Source organism: Thamnophis sirtalis, unplaced genomic scaffold, assembly GCF_051295495.1.
Source record: "Thamnophis sirtalis isolate CommonGarterSnake01/CBP01778 unplaced genomic scaffold, rThaSir2_p1.2 scaffold_3, whole genome shotgun sequence".
NCBI lineage: Eukaryota > Metazoa > Chordata > Lepidosauria > Squamata > Natricidae > Thamnophis > Thamnophis sirtalis.
Window position 1 is genome coordinate 42,410,821 of NW_028261383.1, and position 20,238 is coordinate 42,431,058.

The following is a 20,238-nucleotide window of genomic DNA, read 5'->3' on the forward strand; positions in this document are numbered from 1 at the left end:
ATATTAATGACTTTCTCTGTCCCTTTACTATTGGTAAACTACAATGGTACTCCAGTGTTTTCCCCAAAACACAACCTACCCCAAAAGTAAGTCCTAGCTTGATTTTTACATACATGCCCAATAGAAGCCTTACCCACACAATAAGCCCTAATTAAGACCCCACCCACTCTAGTGTGCACGGGTAAAAATTAAGCTAGGGTAGGGATGGAGGGGTGGATGGAACTACCTTACTACTTACCTTTGGACAGTTGCAGCCAGGCCTTGCACACCCCAATACCTGCCTTTTTGGCCCATTTGTTCTGCAGCAGCCAAGGCCTGCAAGGCTTTCTTGAAGGCCTTTGCAGTCAATAACAGAGCCCCAGATCGATCCAAAGCTCTGTTATCGGCTACAGAGGCCTTCAGGAAAGCCTTGCAGGCCCTGCTGGCCATAGAAGAAGTTCCTGAAGGCCCGCGACAGTGAAAAGAAAGAAGGGGACAATATACTCCACCCCAAAAAATATAAGACCTGGTCTTACTTTTGGGAAAACACGGTATCAGAAATTCTGTTTAATGCTATCAAATACAATTCCAAATATCCTTATCAGAGCTTATTATACCAACTTCATGCTAAAATACTAAAACAAACTTGAGGAACCAATTGGGATACAATGAAGGGTCCAACGAACTATGCTATAGTTGATCAAGAATAAACAATTTTCCCTCTTCTTCCTTTGTACACCTTAATGCAAAATTGTAATGATGTTGAGTATAGGGAATTGGTTAACAGTGATTTAAATGCTGCACGGGAATTAGTACTATAGCCTCGAGCCCAAGTATCCAACTGCATACTTATGAAACTGCAATCAAGGAAAGGGTGCAGCAGCAATCTCATCCAGAAAGCACACACAGGTAACTGATTCATTAACTTCTCTTTACATACATAATAACACATAAGGCATGTACACAATACCCATGCTGGTTCTTCCAATGTGGTAGAGAGTAGAGATTTTAAGTGGGTACAAACAGGCGAAAAGAACAGTTTCAGTTTTAGTTTTGAGCACCAGACCAGTTTTTGTACAGAAGTTAAGCTAAGCCACACCCAGGCTCCTAGCTGTCTCCAGCAAATACTGTTTCAGTTTCCAAACAGCCCTCATTGGCTGACTTAGTTTCTATGTCTATTCATTGGCTGACCTTGTTACCATGTCTTCCAAGTCATTAACTCTCTAACACACTGACAAATTCACCAGAGATGTTCTAACCATCCCTTGTGATTTCTAGTGGAAATGAGCTTTTTTAACTGATAGGCATGGTTTCTTCATTGTCTCAGTTGATATATAATCACTCTATAGTTCTTGTGTAACTAACCCTTATTGGGTTCTCCTCATTCAACAACAAGGTCAAGTCAGGACTTTGTAGAATGTTACTGGAGACAGCACTAGCAGAGCAGAGGTGGGTTGCTCCTGGTTTGGCCCAGTTCGGGCGAACCAGTAGTGGTGGTGGTGGGACGCTCCACCCATCCACCCGGACGCTTCTGCGCATGCAGAAGCACGCATACGAGCAAACCGGTAGTAAAAATAATGGAAACCCACCTCTGTAGCAGAGAGTAAAAATGAATATGATAGGAAAAATAATAATACAATTGACATGGTTGTTTTTTTTAACAATTATTTGATAGTGAGCTGTCAACTCAAAGGCTCACAGCATTTTTTAAAAGATAGCTATTGTCCAAAAAGAAGAACGTGCATTCCTTCTCATCGTTCATTTCACATAATGTCAGACTGACACTCTGTCAGAAACAATGTGAGCTAAATTGCTGGTTAGCAATCATATTAAAGCAATCCCAAAGCCGCCCCCCCCCCTCCATAGTTCTACATAGTTATTGTCACTGATCTTGTAAATGGTAGCTTTCAACTCCTCCATCGATGTGCATGACATGCCACATTCAATGTCAAATACTTGATGGCAGTCTTCATTGGCTGCGGGGGGGATTCGACATCGCCTTTAGGTGCCCATCAGGCTGCATTAAGACACAGCTTGTACTTAATATATTGTCTTTTTTTTTAAAAAAAAAATCGGGATAATCTAGGAGAAGGCAGTTGGAAAGCCAGGGATTCTCCTGTGCTCTGGGCTAGGAATAGGGAAATTTATCATCAAATGATTGAAAAATGCCTCTGTTAAGGTTGTGTCACATTCTGGATTCCTTACGTTCTTATATTGGTTTAGACATTTCCTCGACCTCTGGAAGAAACTTTTCCCCCCCATAAACTCTTGCATTAATGGATGATGTTAGTCATTTGGGGGGAATCGGGGAAGGAGGAGAAAAAGGCTAGGATGTCTTCTCTCTGAATTTTAATGTTATCAGAAATGCTTTGGACTTTTTGCTGTTAATTAATTAATGACGGGACATGGTAACTAAGACGCTGAGCTTGTTATTCAGTTGTCGGCAGTTCAGCGGTTCGAATCCCTAGCGCCGTGTAACAGAGTGAGCTCCTGTTACTAGTCCCAGCTTCTGCCAACCTAGACGTTTGAAAGCATGTAAAAAATGCAAGTAGAAAAAATAGGGACCACCTGGTGAGAAGGTAATAGAGCTCCATGTGCTTTCGGCGTTTGGTCCTGCTGGCCACATGACCACAGAGACGTCTTCAGAAAGCACTGGCTCTTTGGCTTTGAAACAGAGATGAGCACCGCCCTCTATAGTCAGGAACGACTAGCACATATACGCGAGGGGAATCTTTACTTTTACCTAATTAATGATGTTAATCCTTCTTCAGGATTCTGCTTGCATCTGTATCCATATCTAGTGTAGCTTCTAGATCTGAGGCTGCAAATTAATCTCTTTTTGATTCCCTGACTATTAGAAAGCAAGAAGAGGCAGAATTATTGCCCTGATTCTCCAGCACAATCAACCAACTAAGCAAATCACTGTCTCTGGCTTGCCTTTGGCTAGTGGTGGGGTTCAGCCAGTTCGCACCACTTCGGGAGAACCGGTTGTTAACTTTCTGAGCAGTTTGGCAAACTGGTTGTTGGAAGAAATCATTAGGCCAGAGAACCGGTTGTTAAATTACTTGAATCCCACCACTGCCTGACTGAAAAGAAGAGATAACAGAGGACTGCAAATAATTGTGATTGGCAGAGGCATTCCTTTCCAAGTCTGTTGGGGTCTTATTCTTTACTTTGGTGACAGAAGCATCTCCAGGGAGGGGTCAAAATTCCATATGGTGATGTATGTGATTGAAACTGCATCCTCGGAATTTAGATGATTGTAAACTACAAAAAACCCTTTTGCCTTATTCAAAACTTAAATTTAATCAATGGATGCCATAACACAGTATTTTCATAGAAACGTCCCTTGAATGAATCCCCCAAAGTTGTCTTTGCCCAAGGTCCACTTTTTCCAAATCATTTCTTTTTAAAATACTCCTATGAAGTAAAACTAGGACTTAAGTGGAATGCAATGCTACAGAAGAATTGTAAATTCATAGGAGGTTTCTGAGAGCTTGCAACTCTGCCAAAATAATACGGTGACATGCTGCCCTCCACTGGTATCGAACTTGTATTAACCTTTCCCGAGAAGCTGTCTAGTTTTTCAGTCGCTGGTTTCCATATTCCCCGGTACAGTAATTCAACGTTTCCTAAAACCTCTTCAAAAACGTACACAAAGGAAACTTATTTTGAAGGAAGCGTATTATATCCACTCACATGACTCACCCAAGTGGCTTTATTGCGACCTCATAGCTGGTATGAGATTATCATTATGATTTGTAATCATTTATTATGATTTGTAATGAGATTATCATTTTAATTTATTTGAGCCGCCCAACTCCAATGGACTTTGGGTATTTCTCTCAAAGACTTCCACGCTAACAGGTAGGTGTAAATAAAATATAAGTTATATTCATAAGATATATTTGGATATTGTGCCATTCCTTATAGTGTATGGGTCCCTGTCCATTTCCTGGTTCAAAATCAACTATGGGGTAAATTTCTCAGCTATTTGCTGATCATTTAGCATATCCACAACAGTCTTTTTACCTATCTGAACTAACTGGCTGGTTTTCACTCAGTTTCTTGTTTGGAACATGTCAACCTATTACTGTTGGAAAAGGTTTTAGACCAGTGATGGTGAACCTGTGACACATGTCCAAAGGTGACACATCGCAATGTGACATGCCAGCATTCATCAAAATCCCACTTTCATGCAATCTGAGGAGGCTTTGTGAGAATGGGGAATGCTCTCATGCAGCCTCTGAATCCTCCCAAAATTGTGTAGGAATGGGGTGCACTTTTGTGCAGTTTTTGGAGGTGAAAAAAAAAAGGCATAGAATAGCATTTCCTGAAGCTGCTTCAAGAATGAAGTCCTTGTCATGGAGCAGTCTTGGATAGGCTGCAGGAGCCTGTCAACAGAAAGAGAACAGTGCCTGATGGTCAGGAGTGGGATTCAAAAATTGCAGCAATGGGTTCTCTGCCCCATTGCTGGGTGGGCGTGGCCATGGTGGGCATGGCCTAGTTGGCCCCCTGCACCACGGAGGGGAGGGGAAGCATTTTTCGCCCTCCTCCGACTCCAGATTCCAGAGGCTTTCCTGGAGCCTCCGGGAGGGTGAAAACTGCTCCCCCCCAGCCCGTTTCCAGACTTCTGGAATCTCCGGTAGCCTGTTTCCACCCTTCTACATGAGCCTCCACGTGAGCCCTACACTTACCTGGCATGATGAACGGGCTGCGTGGAGACTCCTGGGAGGGGTGGGGTGGGCGTGGCCAGACAGGGGTGGAGTTTGGGGGTTCCCTGAAATGGGCAGAATCCTAGCTAGAGGATCACCCGAACCCATGAGAGCCCCCAGCAGCCCACCCCTGCTGACAGTAAGCAGCATGCAACAGATCCTGGGGAATGCTGGGAATCATGCTGTTTCCCAGGGCTCATGTGTGGAATGACCAAGGTGGCCTTTTTGAGTGGCAGCTGTAGTGCTAGGGCTGTGGTTGACTTCAAGACTTGTGCCATGACTTCAGGCCTCGTCTCACCATTGCTACTGAGTGCCAATGTCCAGGGTGGGCCTAGATGGGGAGCAGGAGAGAGAATTGGTTCTATTTGGTTTGTGACGTGCCAGGAGAGTAAAGTTCGGCCTATTCCAAAATTCTGACACAGCAAGCCCAAATGTTTTGCCCACACTGCCCAAGACCAGTGAAAATGATTCAGCCCATGGCTAAATGTTTATAAAATGTGAGGGCAAAATATGCGCCGTATAATCTGCCCTTCACACCTTATAGCATTCTCGGTAGAGATGCTATAACCAACTTTGTCTCTGACAAGCTAATTCTTTTTGCGAAGAGAACATAAATGCAAAGCATAGTCCCCGAACTTGGTTTTCACACCTGGCCATGTGACAAAGGAAAAGGTAAATATGGATAGAGCAGGAAAGCAAAAGGAGAGAAAAAAGCATAACATTTATTGGGCCAGCAGATCCACCCATCAATAGTTAATCTTCAAGCTAATTTTCAATGACATCCAGACCAAACCACGGGAAAATGGTGGGTTCCTACAATTCTTCTTTCTTCTCAGGGAATAGCTAGTTATTTGGGGGAGGAGCTTTTGCTTCCTATTGGTAAATAGAATAGAATTCTTTATAGAGTTCTTTAGAATAGAATAGAATAGAATAGAATAGAATAACTTTTCCCGAATGCCATCACTCTGCTAAACAACTATTTCCCACAACACTATCAAATTATTTACTAAAACTTTACTACTCTTCTTATCATCCTTCCTATTACCTATGTCCTCCCACTTATGACTATAACCATGTTGCTTGTATCTTTACAATTTATATTGTTTTATTTGTTTCCTAGTATGATTTGATTGCTTATTAGTAACCTATGACTACCACTAAGGGTTGTATCTTATGATCCTTGATGAATGTATTTTGTTTTTCTCTATGTGCACTGAGAGCATATGCACCAAAGACAAATTCCTTGAGTGCTCAATCAAACTTGGCCAATAAAGAATGCTATTCTATTGGTAAATATAGTATCTCTTGAATTTTCTGAGGGTTCTGTACAGTGTAACACAAGGCTAATTTCTGAATCTGCAAAAATTGAACAAGGTAAAATCCAAAGAATAGCTGGAGTTGTTTTTCCATTGCTCTCTGAGAAGGATTCTCAGTTACTCAGTTGGAGAGATGTAACCGGACAATCTATGTTATTTCCCTGCCTCCATGCTCTCTTAGAATTCATAACATTTTTGGGGAAGGGGGAGGAATTTCCTTAATTTTTCCACCTCTTGTAGCAACTCTACCAGCTAGGGCCATTTTCTATCCTCACTAACCAGCCAGCACATCTGGTCAAGTTGATGCAGTCACTGTACACAAATCAAGAAGCCACAGTGCACACACTGTATGGAAACTCCGATTGGTTCGAAATAGAGAAAGGACTGTGGCAGTGGTTCTCAACCTTCCCTATGCCGCGATCCTTTAATACAGTTCCTCATTGATTTGATTTTGATTTTATTATATTTATATGCTGCCCTTTCCCCCCGAAGGGGACTCAGGGCGGTTCACAATTCAAATCAGGGAAGGGGGGTACAGACAAAAAATAAAAGACGAAACATAACAATACATAATTTAAAAACACACAACAGTCATACCATTTGAGACGGGGGCAACAGCTCTTTAGCCCCAGGCCTGTCGGAACAGCCAGGTTTTAACGGCTTTGCGGAAGGCCTGGAGGGTGGTGAGGGTTCGAATCTCCACGGGGAGTTCGTTCCAGAGGGTCGGAGCAGCCACAGAGAAGGCTCTCCTCCGGGTAGTCACCAGTCGGCACTGGCCGGTGGATGGAATTCGGAGGAGGCCTAATCTGTGAGATTGTGGTAACCCCCAACCATAAAATTGGTATAAGACCACCGAAAATATGTGTTTTCTGATGGTCTTAGGCAACCGCTTGAAAGGGTCGTTCGACCCCCAAAGGGGCCCTGACCCACAGGTTGAGAACCACTGGACTATGGCATGTCATTTAATGAGGTGAAAATTAATTTTTTTCAGTGAGGGATTAAAAAAAATAGTGTTTTGTTTTACACCAAGAATTCAAGCCTGCTGTTGTTTTTGTACAGCGTTTAGCTTGGTATGGTAAATCCACATCTGATCCTATGCCTCACAAAAGTCTCTTGTAAGCCAATTACTGTTAACTTTATCTTCTCAAAATAACACGGTGTGCCTCACAAAAATTAAAGTTTTTTTCTGCATGAATCTTATCTAGCTAAGCAAAAAAAAAAATTCTGTGCAATCATAAACTAACACCACAAAGCAATTTATCTGAGTTGCAAAAATGTTTAAGTGAGTTTCATTAAGTCTTGTTTTGATTCGTATAAAACCAGGCATATCACTGGAAGGCAAATCACCAAATGCCACCTTACTTACTGGTAGTTTGGCTGTGTTATGTTATCACATTCACAGGAAAAGGAAATTATGCTCAGAATGATCAGCCGTGAAAGGAAACGAGGCAGCCAAAAAACATGGTGGCTAGATACCCCCCCAAAGCTGACACCAGCCAAAACATAAAACTATTGAAAAAAGCTATACAGGACTTGGAAAATGCAGAGAGAGCTGGTCCATAGAATTGTCAAGATTTAAACATGATTGAACTCATGGCATCATCACAAACCACCCAATTATACAGTATGTTTCTGGAGTCCCTCCTGCCAATAAGTGGTATGTTGCTGCCACCTCCTGGGTGAACATGTAATTATCGTTGCTATTTCCTTGCCTCCAGCTTCCAGATGCTCAAATAATCAGAACCAAATTACTATGTGAAAAATGAAATGAGAGAATCAGCGTATTTCATATTTTCAGACAATGTTGTGAACACTTTGTCATCTGGTTTCAACATTCTCAAAAATATCTCCCTGCAACTGTTAAGTAGTATGTCCTCTAACTCAGCAAATAAATTGTGCAAATAATTGTTTCTTAGGTACACTTTATTTTTGCAGAAGCAAAATAATCTTCATTGTCAATAAGAACCACACATCAATCACTGACAACTGAATCCAGACATTTCTAGCAGAGATAACAAAGGTAGAAGCCTCATGTGGTACACAAGGCAGAGGAAAATAGAGGAAGGAAGTATTTATAGATATTACTCTCTAGAAGCTGACATATATCTCATTCATGGATACTCAATGTCAATGTGAAGGAATCCATGTGAAATTAATAGCATATATAATATATATACATCATATATATTATATATAATGCATATGTGTGCCCTATAATATCCTGTTTCCCCGAAAATAAGACAGGGTCTTATTTTCTTTTGACTCCTGAAATAAGCACTTGACCTTATTTTCTGGGAAGTCTTATTATTTTTTAGGTGAAGGAGGCGGCGAGCATGGTCACCTCATGGCTGCTGTTGTTTTGCAATATTTTCAGGGAGGGCTTATTTTCAGGGGAGGGCTTATTTTAGTGCATGCATTCAAAAACCCGATTGGGCTTATTATCCGGGGAGGTCTTATTTTTAGGGAAACAGGGTAGCATTTTTCCATTGAGTTGGTCTGAACATCTATCTTTGTGGACTGAGACTTGTGTGAACATTTTGGTTGTTAGTTGCGAAGTCATGTCCGACCCATTGTGACCCCATGGATAACGTTCCTCCAGGCCTTCCTGTCCTCTACCATCCTCCAGAGTCCATTTAAGCTCACGCCAACTGCTTCAGTGACTCCAGCCAGCCACCTCAGTCTCTTTCTTCTTTTGCCCTCAATCTTTCCCATCATTAGGCTTTTATCCAGTGATTCTTTCCTTATCTTTAGGTGGCCAAAGTACTTGAGTTTCATCTTCAGGATCTGACCTTCTAAAGAGCAGTCAGGGTTGATCTCCTCTAGGACTGACCAGTTTGATTGCCTTGCAGTCCAAGGGACTCGACGGAGTCTTCTCCAGCACCATAGTTCAAAGGCCTCAATTCTTTGGCGCTCAGCCTTTCTTATGGTCTAACTTTCACAGTCATACATTGCAACTGTGTGTGTGTACCAGGGGTGGGTTTCTCGCCCCGTTCCAACCGGATCAGTTGGAACTAGGCCGGTGGCGTCCTCGCGCACGCACGCGGCACGCGCGTGCACACATGCGGCATGCGCGTGCGTACTAGCGTCTGCGCGATGCTTCAGCTGCTCCTGGAGGATCGCGCAGGCGTTCTGCGCATGCGTGGAAAGGGCAGAATTCGTAAAAACCGGGTAAGGAGCGGGCGCGGGTGTGCGGGCGTGCGCAGGCGCAGGGGGGGGGCCTTCGCCGTTCCCGGAAGTTACTTACTTCTGGGTTCAGCGACCAACCGGATCGCAGGGACCGGTGCGAACCGGTCGAAACCCACCCCTGGTGTGTACATAGTTGATGCCAATTTTGCATTATTTGATAGCTGGGGCAGTACGAATGCCAGTGGCCAGAAGGCAGAGCTACCTTGTATATATTTTATACTCCCTTTATGTTCTTAGTACTCATAAGTAGTCATCTTCTGAATACAGATACCAGGTAGTTATGCTTCATCAGTATTCTCTACATTAGTAGTTAATTTCATGTTTGACAGTTTCTAATTTGTGAACATGCTCAAGTCAGTTCAGATATGCACCTTGCTGATTCATGTCACACTGTTTGCCTTTTTAATGAAGTCATTCATGAATTTTCCATTCTGGAAATTTATGAAGAGCCTCTGGAGGCTTCACACATTACTAAGGAAAACATAGTCTTAGTCATTTTGTGCATTTTTATTTATTCTGGCTAACAGAAGAGTGTTTTTTTTTCTGAACTCATCAGAAATCAATCTAAGTAATAAAAAAAAGAGTTCAAATACTGAGTCAATAAAAATGACTAACTTCTCCAGTTCATTCATAATTTTTCTTAACATCCCATCTTCACTGTTTTGTAGACTTGGAAACCTTAAGTATTTTAATCTTTTCTTAGTCCAGGGGCACAGTTGTACTTCACAAACTTTGAGTGTAATCCCCATAGAATTCCAAAAGTAGCTACAAAATGCCATCGTCAATGAGACAGAATGGGAATAAATCAGTGGTGGGTTTCAGATCCTGTTCCAACCGATACAGTTGGAACAGGCATGATGTCGTCAACATGGATGCATGCAGTGCGCGCATGCATCTTACTGTCCAGTAACGTCTCCGCGAGCCTCTGCAACACTCCAGCTGCTTGGTGGAGCATTGCGCAGGCACTGTACGCGCCGTGCACGGAAGCGCCGAAGACTTTAAAGACAGTTAAGGAGTGCAGGCGGGCAGGCCCTCTGGAGCACCGTACCAGAACAGTACCCAATGCTCCAGGCAGGCTCCGGATGGAGCCTGCAACCCACCACTGGAATAAATACATGACAATAATTTTATTAACTACATTGAATTTTATTTACCTGTAAACCATCTGGAGTCAATGTGAGTTTTTAATCCGAGTCTTCCCCAATATTTTTGCTGTGTAGCTCTTTCAGCCCAGGAAAAAAAAATACACCAACCTGTTTTGCTTCAGCACCATTCTTTAAATCGTACCCTTTTCTGTACCCTTTCATTTAGCCTTTTCAGGTATTTATTTATTTTTCTACAATGGAAAGGACATGTTTCTGCCAGGATTGTCAAAGTAAATAAATAAAGCAAAACTAAAAAAAAAAAAAAGCATCATGATCCAACAACAAAGCACAACAGATGATGGGACAGATTAAAAGCATATGGTTTAGAACTACTCAAGAACAAACAAACTAGAAATAAAAAGACAACAGATTTGACTGCTACTTAAAAAGAGGAAAGTATTGGACTGTGCTTGAGATGAAGGGCATCCCCCTGATTTGTTAATGATCACCTACAACAATATATGATAAAACTGTCAAAATGATCTCAGTGCCAGATCAAGAAGATAAATCTGTGACGAAGGGATTGAAACTGTAGAAGAACTCCATATGCAGAAGAAGAATCATGTAATTTAAAATTGAGAGCCATTGGCTGCAGGCTGACTGAAACTATAGGCTTGGTACCAGGAGCTGGTTGGTAGCGGTGTGGAGATAGGCGCTGGGTTGTCTATCACCCTTAACCAATTAAACACAGAGGTGCTGTTTTTGCACAATGTGCTGGGCTTAGTTTTAACCTTGGCTAGTTTTCTTTGTAGCCTGACAGGGTATATGAAGGCAGCCTGGGTAGTTTATGATTCAGTATGTTGTGTTATCCTATAAAAGAACAATCAACCTATGTTGATTGATGCTGAAGACATCAAGATGAAATGAGATCACATGCTTGTAGGATGCTGATTGAACAGTACTTCGATACATTTTCTCAAATGTTAGTTATCGCTATCCTCTTCCCAGAGGTGGGATCCTGCCAGTTTAACAATCGATTTGGTTGACTACGCGCTTTGTGTGCGCATGCACCCGATGTGCGCTGTGCGCACATGCACAGTTTTAAGAAAACCTTACCTTCTGCATTACTGCTGAGGTGTAACACAGCTGAGGCGTGGCAATCTGCTCTGCCACACAAATCAGCTGAGAAGATATAGATCAGTAAAGCCCACCTGATTATTGGAACTACCGGTTCACCCGAACCAGTCCGAACTGGTTGAATCCAGTGGTGAAATTAATTTTTTTTTACTACCGGTTCTGTGGACATGGCTTGGTGGCCGTGGCAGGGGAAGGATACTGCAAAATCTCCATTCCCATCCTACACTGGGGCCATTTGTCTCTTCTCTGAACTACTTGAAATTTCTGCTACCAGTTCTCCAGAACCTACACTATATTGCCAAAAGTATTCGCTCACCTGCCTTTACTCGCATATGAACTTACTGTAAGTGACATCCCATTCCTAATCCAGAGGGTTCAATATGATGTCGGTCCACCCTTTGCAGCTATAACAGCTTCAACTCTTCTGGGAAGGTTGTCCACACGAGTCAGGAGTGTGTTTATGGGAATTTTTGACCATTCTTCCAGAAGCCCATTTATGAGGACATACACTGATGTTGGACGAGTTTAGATGGCCTACCACTTCGTGGCTGAGTTGCTGTCATTCCCAAATACTTCCACGTTCTTATAATACAGCTGACAGTTGACTGTGGAATATTTAGGAGTGAGGAAATTTCACAACTGGATTTGTTGCACAGGTGGCATCCTATCACAGTTCCACGCTGGAATTCACTGAGCTCCTGAGAGTGACCCATTCTTTCTCAAATGTTTGTAAAAACAGTCTGCATAACTAGATACTTGATTTTATACACCTGTGGCCATGGAAGTGATTGAAACACCTGATTCTGATTATTTGGATGGGTGAGCGAATATTTTTGCCAATATAGTGTATCAAAACCTGCCAGATTTCACCCCTGGTAGAATCCCACCCCTGCCTCTTCCCCTTTGGAACGGTTGCACAGTTTTGATTCTTGCAGGAGAATGTCCCTAGAACACCCCTGTTCACACTTGTATTGGTGTCATGATTTCACTACTACTTACATGATTAACTAAAAGCAAATATGAGCCAGCAAAAAGACAAACCTATTGCTTTCTTAGCCACCCCCCAAAACATTTGTTCTTTTGATAATATCTTAGAAGTCCAACAATGATCATTTCTATTGATTTTTAAGGCTTAACAATAAATCTCATCTCAGCTACAGTATTTGTTTTAAATATTTAGGAAAGGAATCGGTGAATTCTCAGCATATTGATGTAAAGGAGAAAGTGAGGAAAGATGTAACAAGATCAGAAATGATTATTGGCTGATGGCCTTGAAGTTCAACAATAACGTGATCTACCTACTTGTTCAATTTCTGAGATTCTCTTCTGAGATTCTCTGGCCAGTTAGGAGCACTTAGACTGATTTTGCCATGTTTTTTTTCTCCCTGATTTATGAGGCTGTGGATAATTTTCATTCTTAACCTTGAGGTCATATTCTGCCATCGCTTTCACACTGCATGTTTCAGAATTTACAATGAGGTGAATAACAAGTCTCTGCCTTGAAATTTGCATGCAATTAACATTCTGTTCCTCTCAGAGAGTAAATTTGCTATTAGGATGGTGATATACAGAAGACTTGTAGTAAAATCATAGCTTTCCATGTTCTAAGCTTGCTTACACATTATAGAGTTATATAGGGCATTTATACCACTACTCAGACTAAATACTTTCAGAATATAGAAATGGCATTGCAACCAACACCCACCTCAACAATTTAAGATTACGGTAGATAAACAGTATTTTAAAGAAAAGGCTGGATGAATTTTATGGAGGAGGAAGTTGAGCTTTGAAGCAAAAGTTTCATGTCTAATTACAGAAACATTTCTGTTTTAAAGCAAGGGAAGCCTCTTTGCCAGCTTTTATGAAAATTTTAAAGATTTTTATTTTATTTTATCATGGTTTCTGTGTCATGAGTATTAGTTTCACTCTGAGTTCTGTTTTCTCTTTGCTTCTGGTACGGTGAAGAGTCTTTTATTCTTCTTCTCTTCCCATTGGTTTTATTGTGCTAATCCTGAAAGGCAGCACAGAATGATCTGAAATAATCTGGGTAGCTTTCAGAACAGCTTTGCCCACCCTGGCATTCTGGATCTATCCATAACAGTTCTAGAATTGTAGTCCCAAAACTGTATAGTGGAAAACTGCTCTCGAAAAATGTAGGGAAAACAAAGAAACACACACACACACACACCACACACACAATTCTGTTTTGGACAAAGCAATTACACAAAGTGTAGAAAAGAGGTGGAAGCATGTAAGTAATAAATAAAATAAACTGGAATCAGGAAAAGGAAAGAACGAATCTAAAGTTATCTGGAGGTGAAGTCATGGCAATTGGACTTCTTCACTTTTTTGTTTGAAACTTAAGCAGCAAAAGTTTCCAGCTGAAAAGAAAAGAAGTCTAATTGCCATGACTCAACGTCCAGACAACTCTACCTGGGTGACTGAGAACCTTCATCAACATAAAGTTGGTCTTACACCAGCATCATTCATCATACGTCACTCACATTCATATCCCTTTATCTTTGCAAACCGTCCTCACTTCTACCACTACATTTCATCCATAGCATTTTTTAAAAAATTCTCATCTCATTCATTTTGAGGATCTCACTGGTTGCTTCCAACCACAGCCTCCTTGGTGTCCCCCTTCTTCTTAATCCACTTACTCTCCCTTCGTAGATCAGTTTAACAATTTGATCCTTATTCATTCTTTCTGTATGACTCACCCATCAGCATTATTATTATTTTCTTTTTGCAAGCTAGGATTTCTACACTAGAAACTAAAGTAGTGCTAGAAGTTCTCTTGGAAGCCAATACACTGTTGCCTGCATGCCAGAGGTAGGTTTCTGCTGGTTCGCCCCAGATTGGGCGAACCAGTAGTGGTAATAGCAATAGCAATAGCAATAGCAGTTAGACTTATATACCGCTTCATAGGGCTTTCAGCCCTCTCTAAGCGGTTTACAGAGTCAGCATATCGCCCCCACAGTCTGGGTCCTCATTTTACCTACCTCGGAAGGATGGAAGGCTGAGTCAACCCTGAGCCGGTGAGATTTGAACCGCCGAACTGCAGATAACAGTCAGCTGAAGTGGCTGCAGTACAGCACTTTAACCACTGCGCCACCTTGGTAATGGCGGGAGGCTCCATCCACCCACCTGGAAGCTTCTGCGCATGCGCAGAAACATCGTGCACATGCGCACACAAGCAAACCGATAGTAAAATAAATTGAAACCCACCACTGCTGCACGCCATCATTGGAAGAAACAAAATGTACTGGCAGGCACTCAAGATACAAGAGACTAATATTAAATAAACTCATCTGTATGTGAATGTATGGCATATTACCTACAGTGATTTTAACTACAATGACCCAAATTATTGTTAAACTGAACGCTATCCCAAAACAAAGCAAAATAACAGTAGCAACAAATTAAGAATTAAGGAAACCAAAAAAAATTGTTGTTTCTCATTGAAACTATCATTATTCTCTTTTCACCTCTGTGGGTTTCAAACAGCAACAGTATTATCTGGCGCAAATGAGCTGTAGCAGAAGTAGAGATGTGAGCGCATTCAGGTCCAGAGTTGGTTCTTTGGGTGGAGGTGCCCAATGGAGCTTAAAGATAAATCATGGCTTGCACACCCACATTCCAAAAGGGAAAGGGAAAAAAATGTGGTTTTGAATGGGCAGTGTTACTTAGTAATGGAATTGCTGGTCTCAATTGTAAGCGAGGACTACCTATATGTAGTTTGGATATCATACTAAACCTGTGGCAACGCGGCATGTGAGCCGTCGCCCCAACTCAGCTCCACCACACATGCGCGTGCGCTTCCCGCCAGCCAGCTGGTTTTTGAGTCTCTGCCACATGCATGGGTGGTGGTGGAACCAGGGGTGCATGTGGGCATGCACGTGGGGCAGGGTGCATGCGGAGGGTCGCACGTGCAAGCACAGGGGGAGCATGGGGGTGTTGCACGCGCATTGCATTATGACTTTCGGCATGCAATGACAAAAGGGTTAGCCATCACTTTACTAAACCATTGTTTATTGATTAAGCCTCACTAGTTCACACATTGCATTAACCCATAAACCACAAAGAGTTTTATTTCATGTTCTGAACTGAGTCCAAAATAATCCAAAATAAATTAGTTGCTCGTTATGACTTAGAAAGACATGTTCCTCTAATAATCCCATCAAGTTAATTACAACCATTTCATCTATTGCTATCTGCTAATATAAAGATTTTGCTGATTTATTCATTTACATGTGTATCACTACACCATTACCACCCAGAAGATCTTGAAGTAAATCACAATTTCTTAAAACAAGATTATATAATAAAAATATGTAAAATAAAGAAGCTAATTAAAGAGTCCATTGGGTAGAGAAAGAGGAGGGGGGAGGCAGAGGAGGGGGAAAAGGAAGATGAGGAAGAAGAAGGAGGAGGAAGAAAAGGATAAGGAGGAGGAGGAGAAGGAAAAGGAAAAGGAGGAGGAGAAGGAGAAAAAGGAGGAGAAGGAGAAGGAGGAAAAGGAGGAGAAGGAGGAGGAAAAGGAGGAGAAGGAGAAGAAGGAGGAGAAGGAGGAGAAGGAGGAGGAAGAAAGGAGAAGGAAAAAAGGAGGAGGAGAAGGAGAATAAGAAGAAGGAGAAGTAGAAGGAAAAGGAGGAGGAGGAGGAGAAGGAGGAGGAGGAGAAGTAGAAGTAGATGGAAAAGGAAAAGGAGGAGGAGGAGAAATAGAAGGAAAAGGAGGAGGAGGAGGAGAAGGAAAACGAAAAGAAGGAAGAGAGGAAAAAGGAGGAGAAGAAGAAGAAGAAGAAGAAGAAGAAGAAGAAGAAGAAGAAGAAGAAGAAGAAGAAGAAGAAGAAGAAGAAGAAGAAGGAAGAGAAGGAGAAGACATGCACATTGAGAACTCCACACAACAGTAATTGCAATGCTATAATTAGGCATGGATAAGAAGTCCTGGCAGTGAGACCTTCTGGTGTCAGACACAAGAAACAGAAGCAGCAACCTCATCTCCAAAAGGCTGTCATAAAAGGAAAAGCCTTTTCCCCAACTTTGTTTGCTAATCCACAAGTATATAAGCTTTCTTCAGTTAAATGTTGTGCCTCTTTCTTCCTGCATCCGCTTTAGATTTATAATGCATGTAAAGAAGTTGATTAATGGGTGCTCATTAAGTAACTTATTTATGTATATGCTTTATAACTCTAAAGCAGAAGGGCAATGAGGACATGCAGTCCTTCTAGTTTTCCTTATACATTCAGGATGGAATCTATGGAAAGTGATAGAGGAATTGCTTGCCTCCCTTGTCCCATTGAGTTCGCCCATAAACTGCCCATCATTTAAAATCCTAGACTTTACACCTTACAATTTTACAGCAATTACGTGTCATTAACCTTGTTCATAAGCCTATGCTGTAATGATCTTTGTTACACTTAACTGCAATGTGTGGTCTCTTACTCATAATAGCTTCGGATTTTGTGTGAACCAGGCCAAAGTATCCTTGTGTTTGTGTATCAACACTGCTCTTAGACACTAATTGTATTACGGTGTGGTGTTAAAGAATAATACAAATATAAGTTTTAGTGGAAGCATTACCTGGACCAGTACAAAGAACCTTTTCTTCCATCTCTTCCAGACATTTTTGCCGATGGCCCACAAATATCTACAAAAACAGCAAGGAAAACTACATTAGGGGATTTTTAAAAATAAGTAAATAAGAATCTCATTGTTTGCATTGGGCAGTTTTTACTGGAAACTAAACACTGGTTTTAGCAAAAAAAAATGTTGCAAATTGTGTTGTGACTATGGGATCCTACAAACAATCATAAATTGTCAACCAGTTTGAGTTTGACTTTGAGTTTATTAACATTTATAGGCCACCCTTTTCCCTGAGGGGACTCAGGGCGGCTCACATAAAATCAGGAAGGGGAATACAAACAATAACGTAGACACACATAAGTAAAAATAATAGTTGCCAAGCTCCAAAATTTGATCACATGACCACAGGGAAGGGGGAGTGGTGATCTTTTAAGTTGATGACTGGCTTAACTCCTACTGCGTTTTCTTCTATGGAAAAGAGAAGTGAGATAATCTTTTAGTATTCTCCTATAGGAGAAGGAGTGGCAGAAGCTGACTCTACATAGTGACTCTAGACTGATTCCTCTCTTGACTCCACCTCTAGCTTCTGCTATTCTTTCTTCTACATCTCACTACTCTCCATCTCCATCCAACAGTCAGTTGTTCTACATTAAGAAAGGGGCATCAATATTCCTTCTTTTTCGTTGCACAAAAAAATAGTCCGGAATCTGTCTGGAATCTATCATGATATTCCTTCTGACAGGTACTATTTCACTTTCAAATTTCATTAGATTACTTTCTGCTTCAGACAAGAAAAATTACTGGCATAAAAAAAAAAAAACAGGACCATAGTTGGGAAATGCCAGCAGTGATCACATTCTGATTACAATTTTGTTCAGCACCATCAGGTGTGACAACACAGCTGGTGTTAGCTAAGAAAGTATGAGTGATTAAATTAAATTAAATAATTAGAATGTGCTGATGGTCATTTTAAAACAGATAAAACAAATTTGTTGGACATAGACATATGAATGGCTATTAATCATGAAAAGCCATATGGAGTCTCCATTATGTTTGATTCCTAAAAGCTACATGGAAAGAATAGAGCATGGTTATTGTATTATATCCTTCCAGTAAGCTTCACATTGATTTCTTTTTATTATTTATAATTTGTGTATGTTGCTCATCACACCTGCAAGGAAGCAATTCCTTGGTTACCACTTGTGTTAATTTTTCAGATATTTGCTATCACCTGGGAAAGAAGAAGGGCCCAGCAGAGCTTATGCTACCTGAGACTTCTCGGGAAACAACAACTGAATGAAAAATTGCTGGTGACCTTCTACTGCTGCACCATAGAGCATTTTAACATACTGTGTATCAGTTGTGGGTTGCCAATTTCTTTACTACTAGTTTGGGCACACTCCTGCGTGCGCAAACTGGCCGATGGTACAGGATAATGAAAACAAAAACAAATAGACTTAAAAACAGCTTCTATCCCAGGACAGCAACTATATTGAATTCTACAGTATAATGCAATATTAATGCAATATCAGGTTTTCCATTGTAATTATATAGAATGTGAAGGATGTGTACTTGTGTTTTATTTTTATAGTTATAATGTACATAGATGATGCATTTAATTTTGTTGTACGATGTGCAATGACAATAAACTAAACTAAACTAAATTAAACTAAACTAAGTGTTACTTGAAATGTATGATTCATCCAGGCAAGCAAATTGTGACCAAATGTCAGGATGACAAGCTACAGTAAACAACCCACTGTGGTGTGACTCCTGTCTGCAGCTTGCCACAGAGATCGGCAGGGAGTTTGGTAGGAACCAAGAAGAAGAGCAATCACACTGAGTCAGCACTTAATCCCAACAAAAGCAAAAACTTTTGGAGGGAGGTCAAATCCACTTGACAAACTTTAGGACTTTTATTTGTTTTATAACAAATAAAACAATCAAAGACTTGTTTCAATATAATACAATACAATAGCAGAGTTGGAAGGGACCTTGGAGGTCTTCTAGTCCAACCCCCTGCCTAGGCAGGAAACCCTATACCATTTCAGACAAATGGCTATCCAACATCTTCTTAAAGACTTCCAGTGTTGGGGCATTCACAACTTCTGGAGGCAAGCTGTTCCACTGATTAATTGTTCTAACTGTCAGGAAAGTTCTCCTTGGTTCTAAGTTGCTTCTCTCCTTGATTAGTTTCCCCCCATTCCTTCTTGTCCTACTCTCAGGTGCCTTGGAGAATAGTTTGACTCCCTCTTCTTTGTGGCAACCCCTGAGATATTGGAACACTGCTATCATGTCTCCCCTAGTTCTTTTTTCTCTTAAACTAGACATACCCAATTCCTGCAACCGTTCTTCATATGTTTTAGTCTCCAGTCCCCTAATCATCTTTGTTGCTCTTCTCTGCACTCTTTCTAGAGTCTCCACATCTTTTCTACATCGTGGAGACCAAAACTGATGTTTGTATGACTATATCAATTTTCAAAAGCTAGGAGCATGGAGTCAACCCAGGACAATAGGAAAGTGTATTACAATAAAGTGTTTTGTACATTGTGGTGCATCCAGTCTTAGAAAACAATAATCCCTCATTCAGAACCAGCTTCAACCTCTCAATGTTCTTTAAGGGCTCCCCCAGGTACTGAGCAAGGCACCATGCAATCATGAGCTGACCCATGCATGAATGATTGTGTAAAGTGCCTCCCAATTGTGGTATGGACACAACTGATACACTAGGTGAATTTATTTGAAGGTCTTCCTGGTTGTCATTGCCTCCTGCTCCAAAAAGTTCCCAAAATTTTGGGGCAGTCCAGAAGGGGAAAATGTGACCTTGTTCATGACTAAAGAGAACATCCCTTGGGTTTGAATGTCAGCCTTCATCTCCAGGTGTGCATGGCCTCCATTATTATTTCAAAGACCTTGACAACACATTCAGAATATTATATGCATAATTATGACAGCATAATCAGGATATTCAAAGAAACAGGTTATCATGAATATTCTGATTATACAATAAGGAATTTGCTATTCTAAAAGTTCAATGCAAGAAATAAAATACAGGGAAATTACATCGATTTACATTTTATTGTTCCTTTTTGGGAATAATAATATTCTTAGTTCACATGCAGGACAGAGACTAAAGATTACTTTCAGAAGACATTTGATTTAAATGATTAAGAGAGGTCAAAGCTGCCAGTGAATAAAACGTCAACCATTCTCAAAAAGATGAAAATGAAA

The 20,238-nt window shown here is 41.1% G+C and overlaps 2 protein-coding genes across 20 annotated transcripts in view; one reads left to right on the forward strand and one right to left on the reverse strand.

The window, feature by feature from the left end:
- The window catches only part of CEP15 (centrosomal protein 15), a 431,988-nt gene that overhangs the window by 280,514 nt on the left and 131,236 nt on the right, over positions 1 to 20,238 (forward strand). The window lies entirely within an intron of this gene.
- Positions 1 to 20,238, reverse strand: part of CADPS (calcium dependent secretion activator) — a 434,367-nt gene that overhangs the window by 191,421 nt on the left and 222,708 nt on the right. For all 19 annotated transcript variants that reach the window (XM_087708812.1, XM_087708811.1, XM_087708807.1 and 16 more), the window contains exon 9: positions 17,005 to 17,071. In XM_087708812.1, the coding sequence (XP_087564938.1) occupies positions 17,005 to 17,071 (67 nt within the window). The remainder of the gene's footprint in view (positions 1 to 17,004; positions 17,072 to 20,238) is intronic.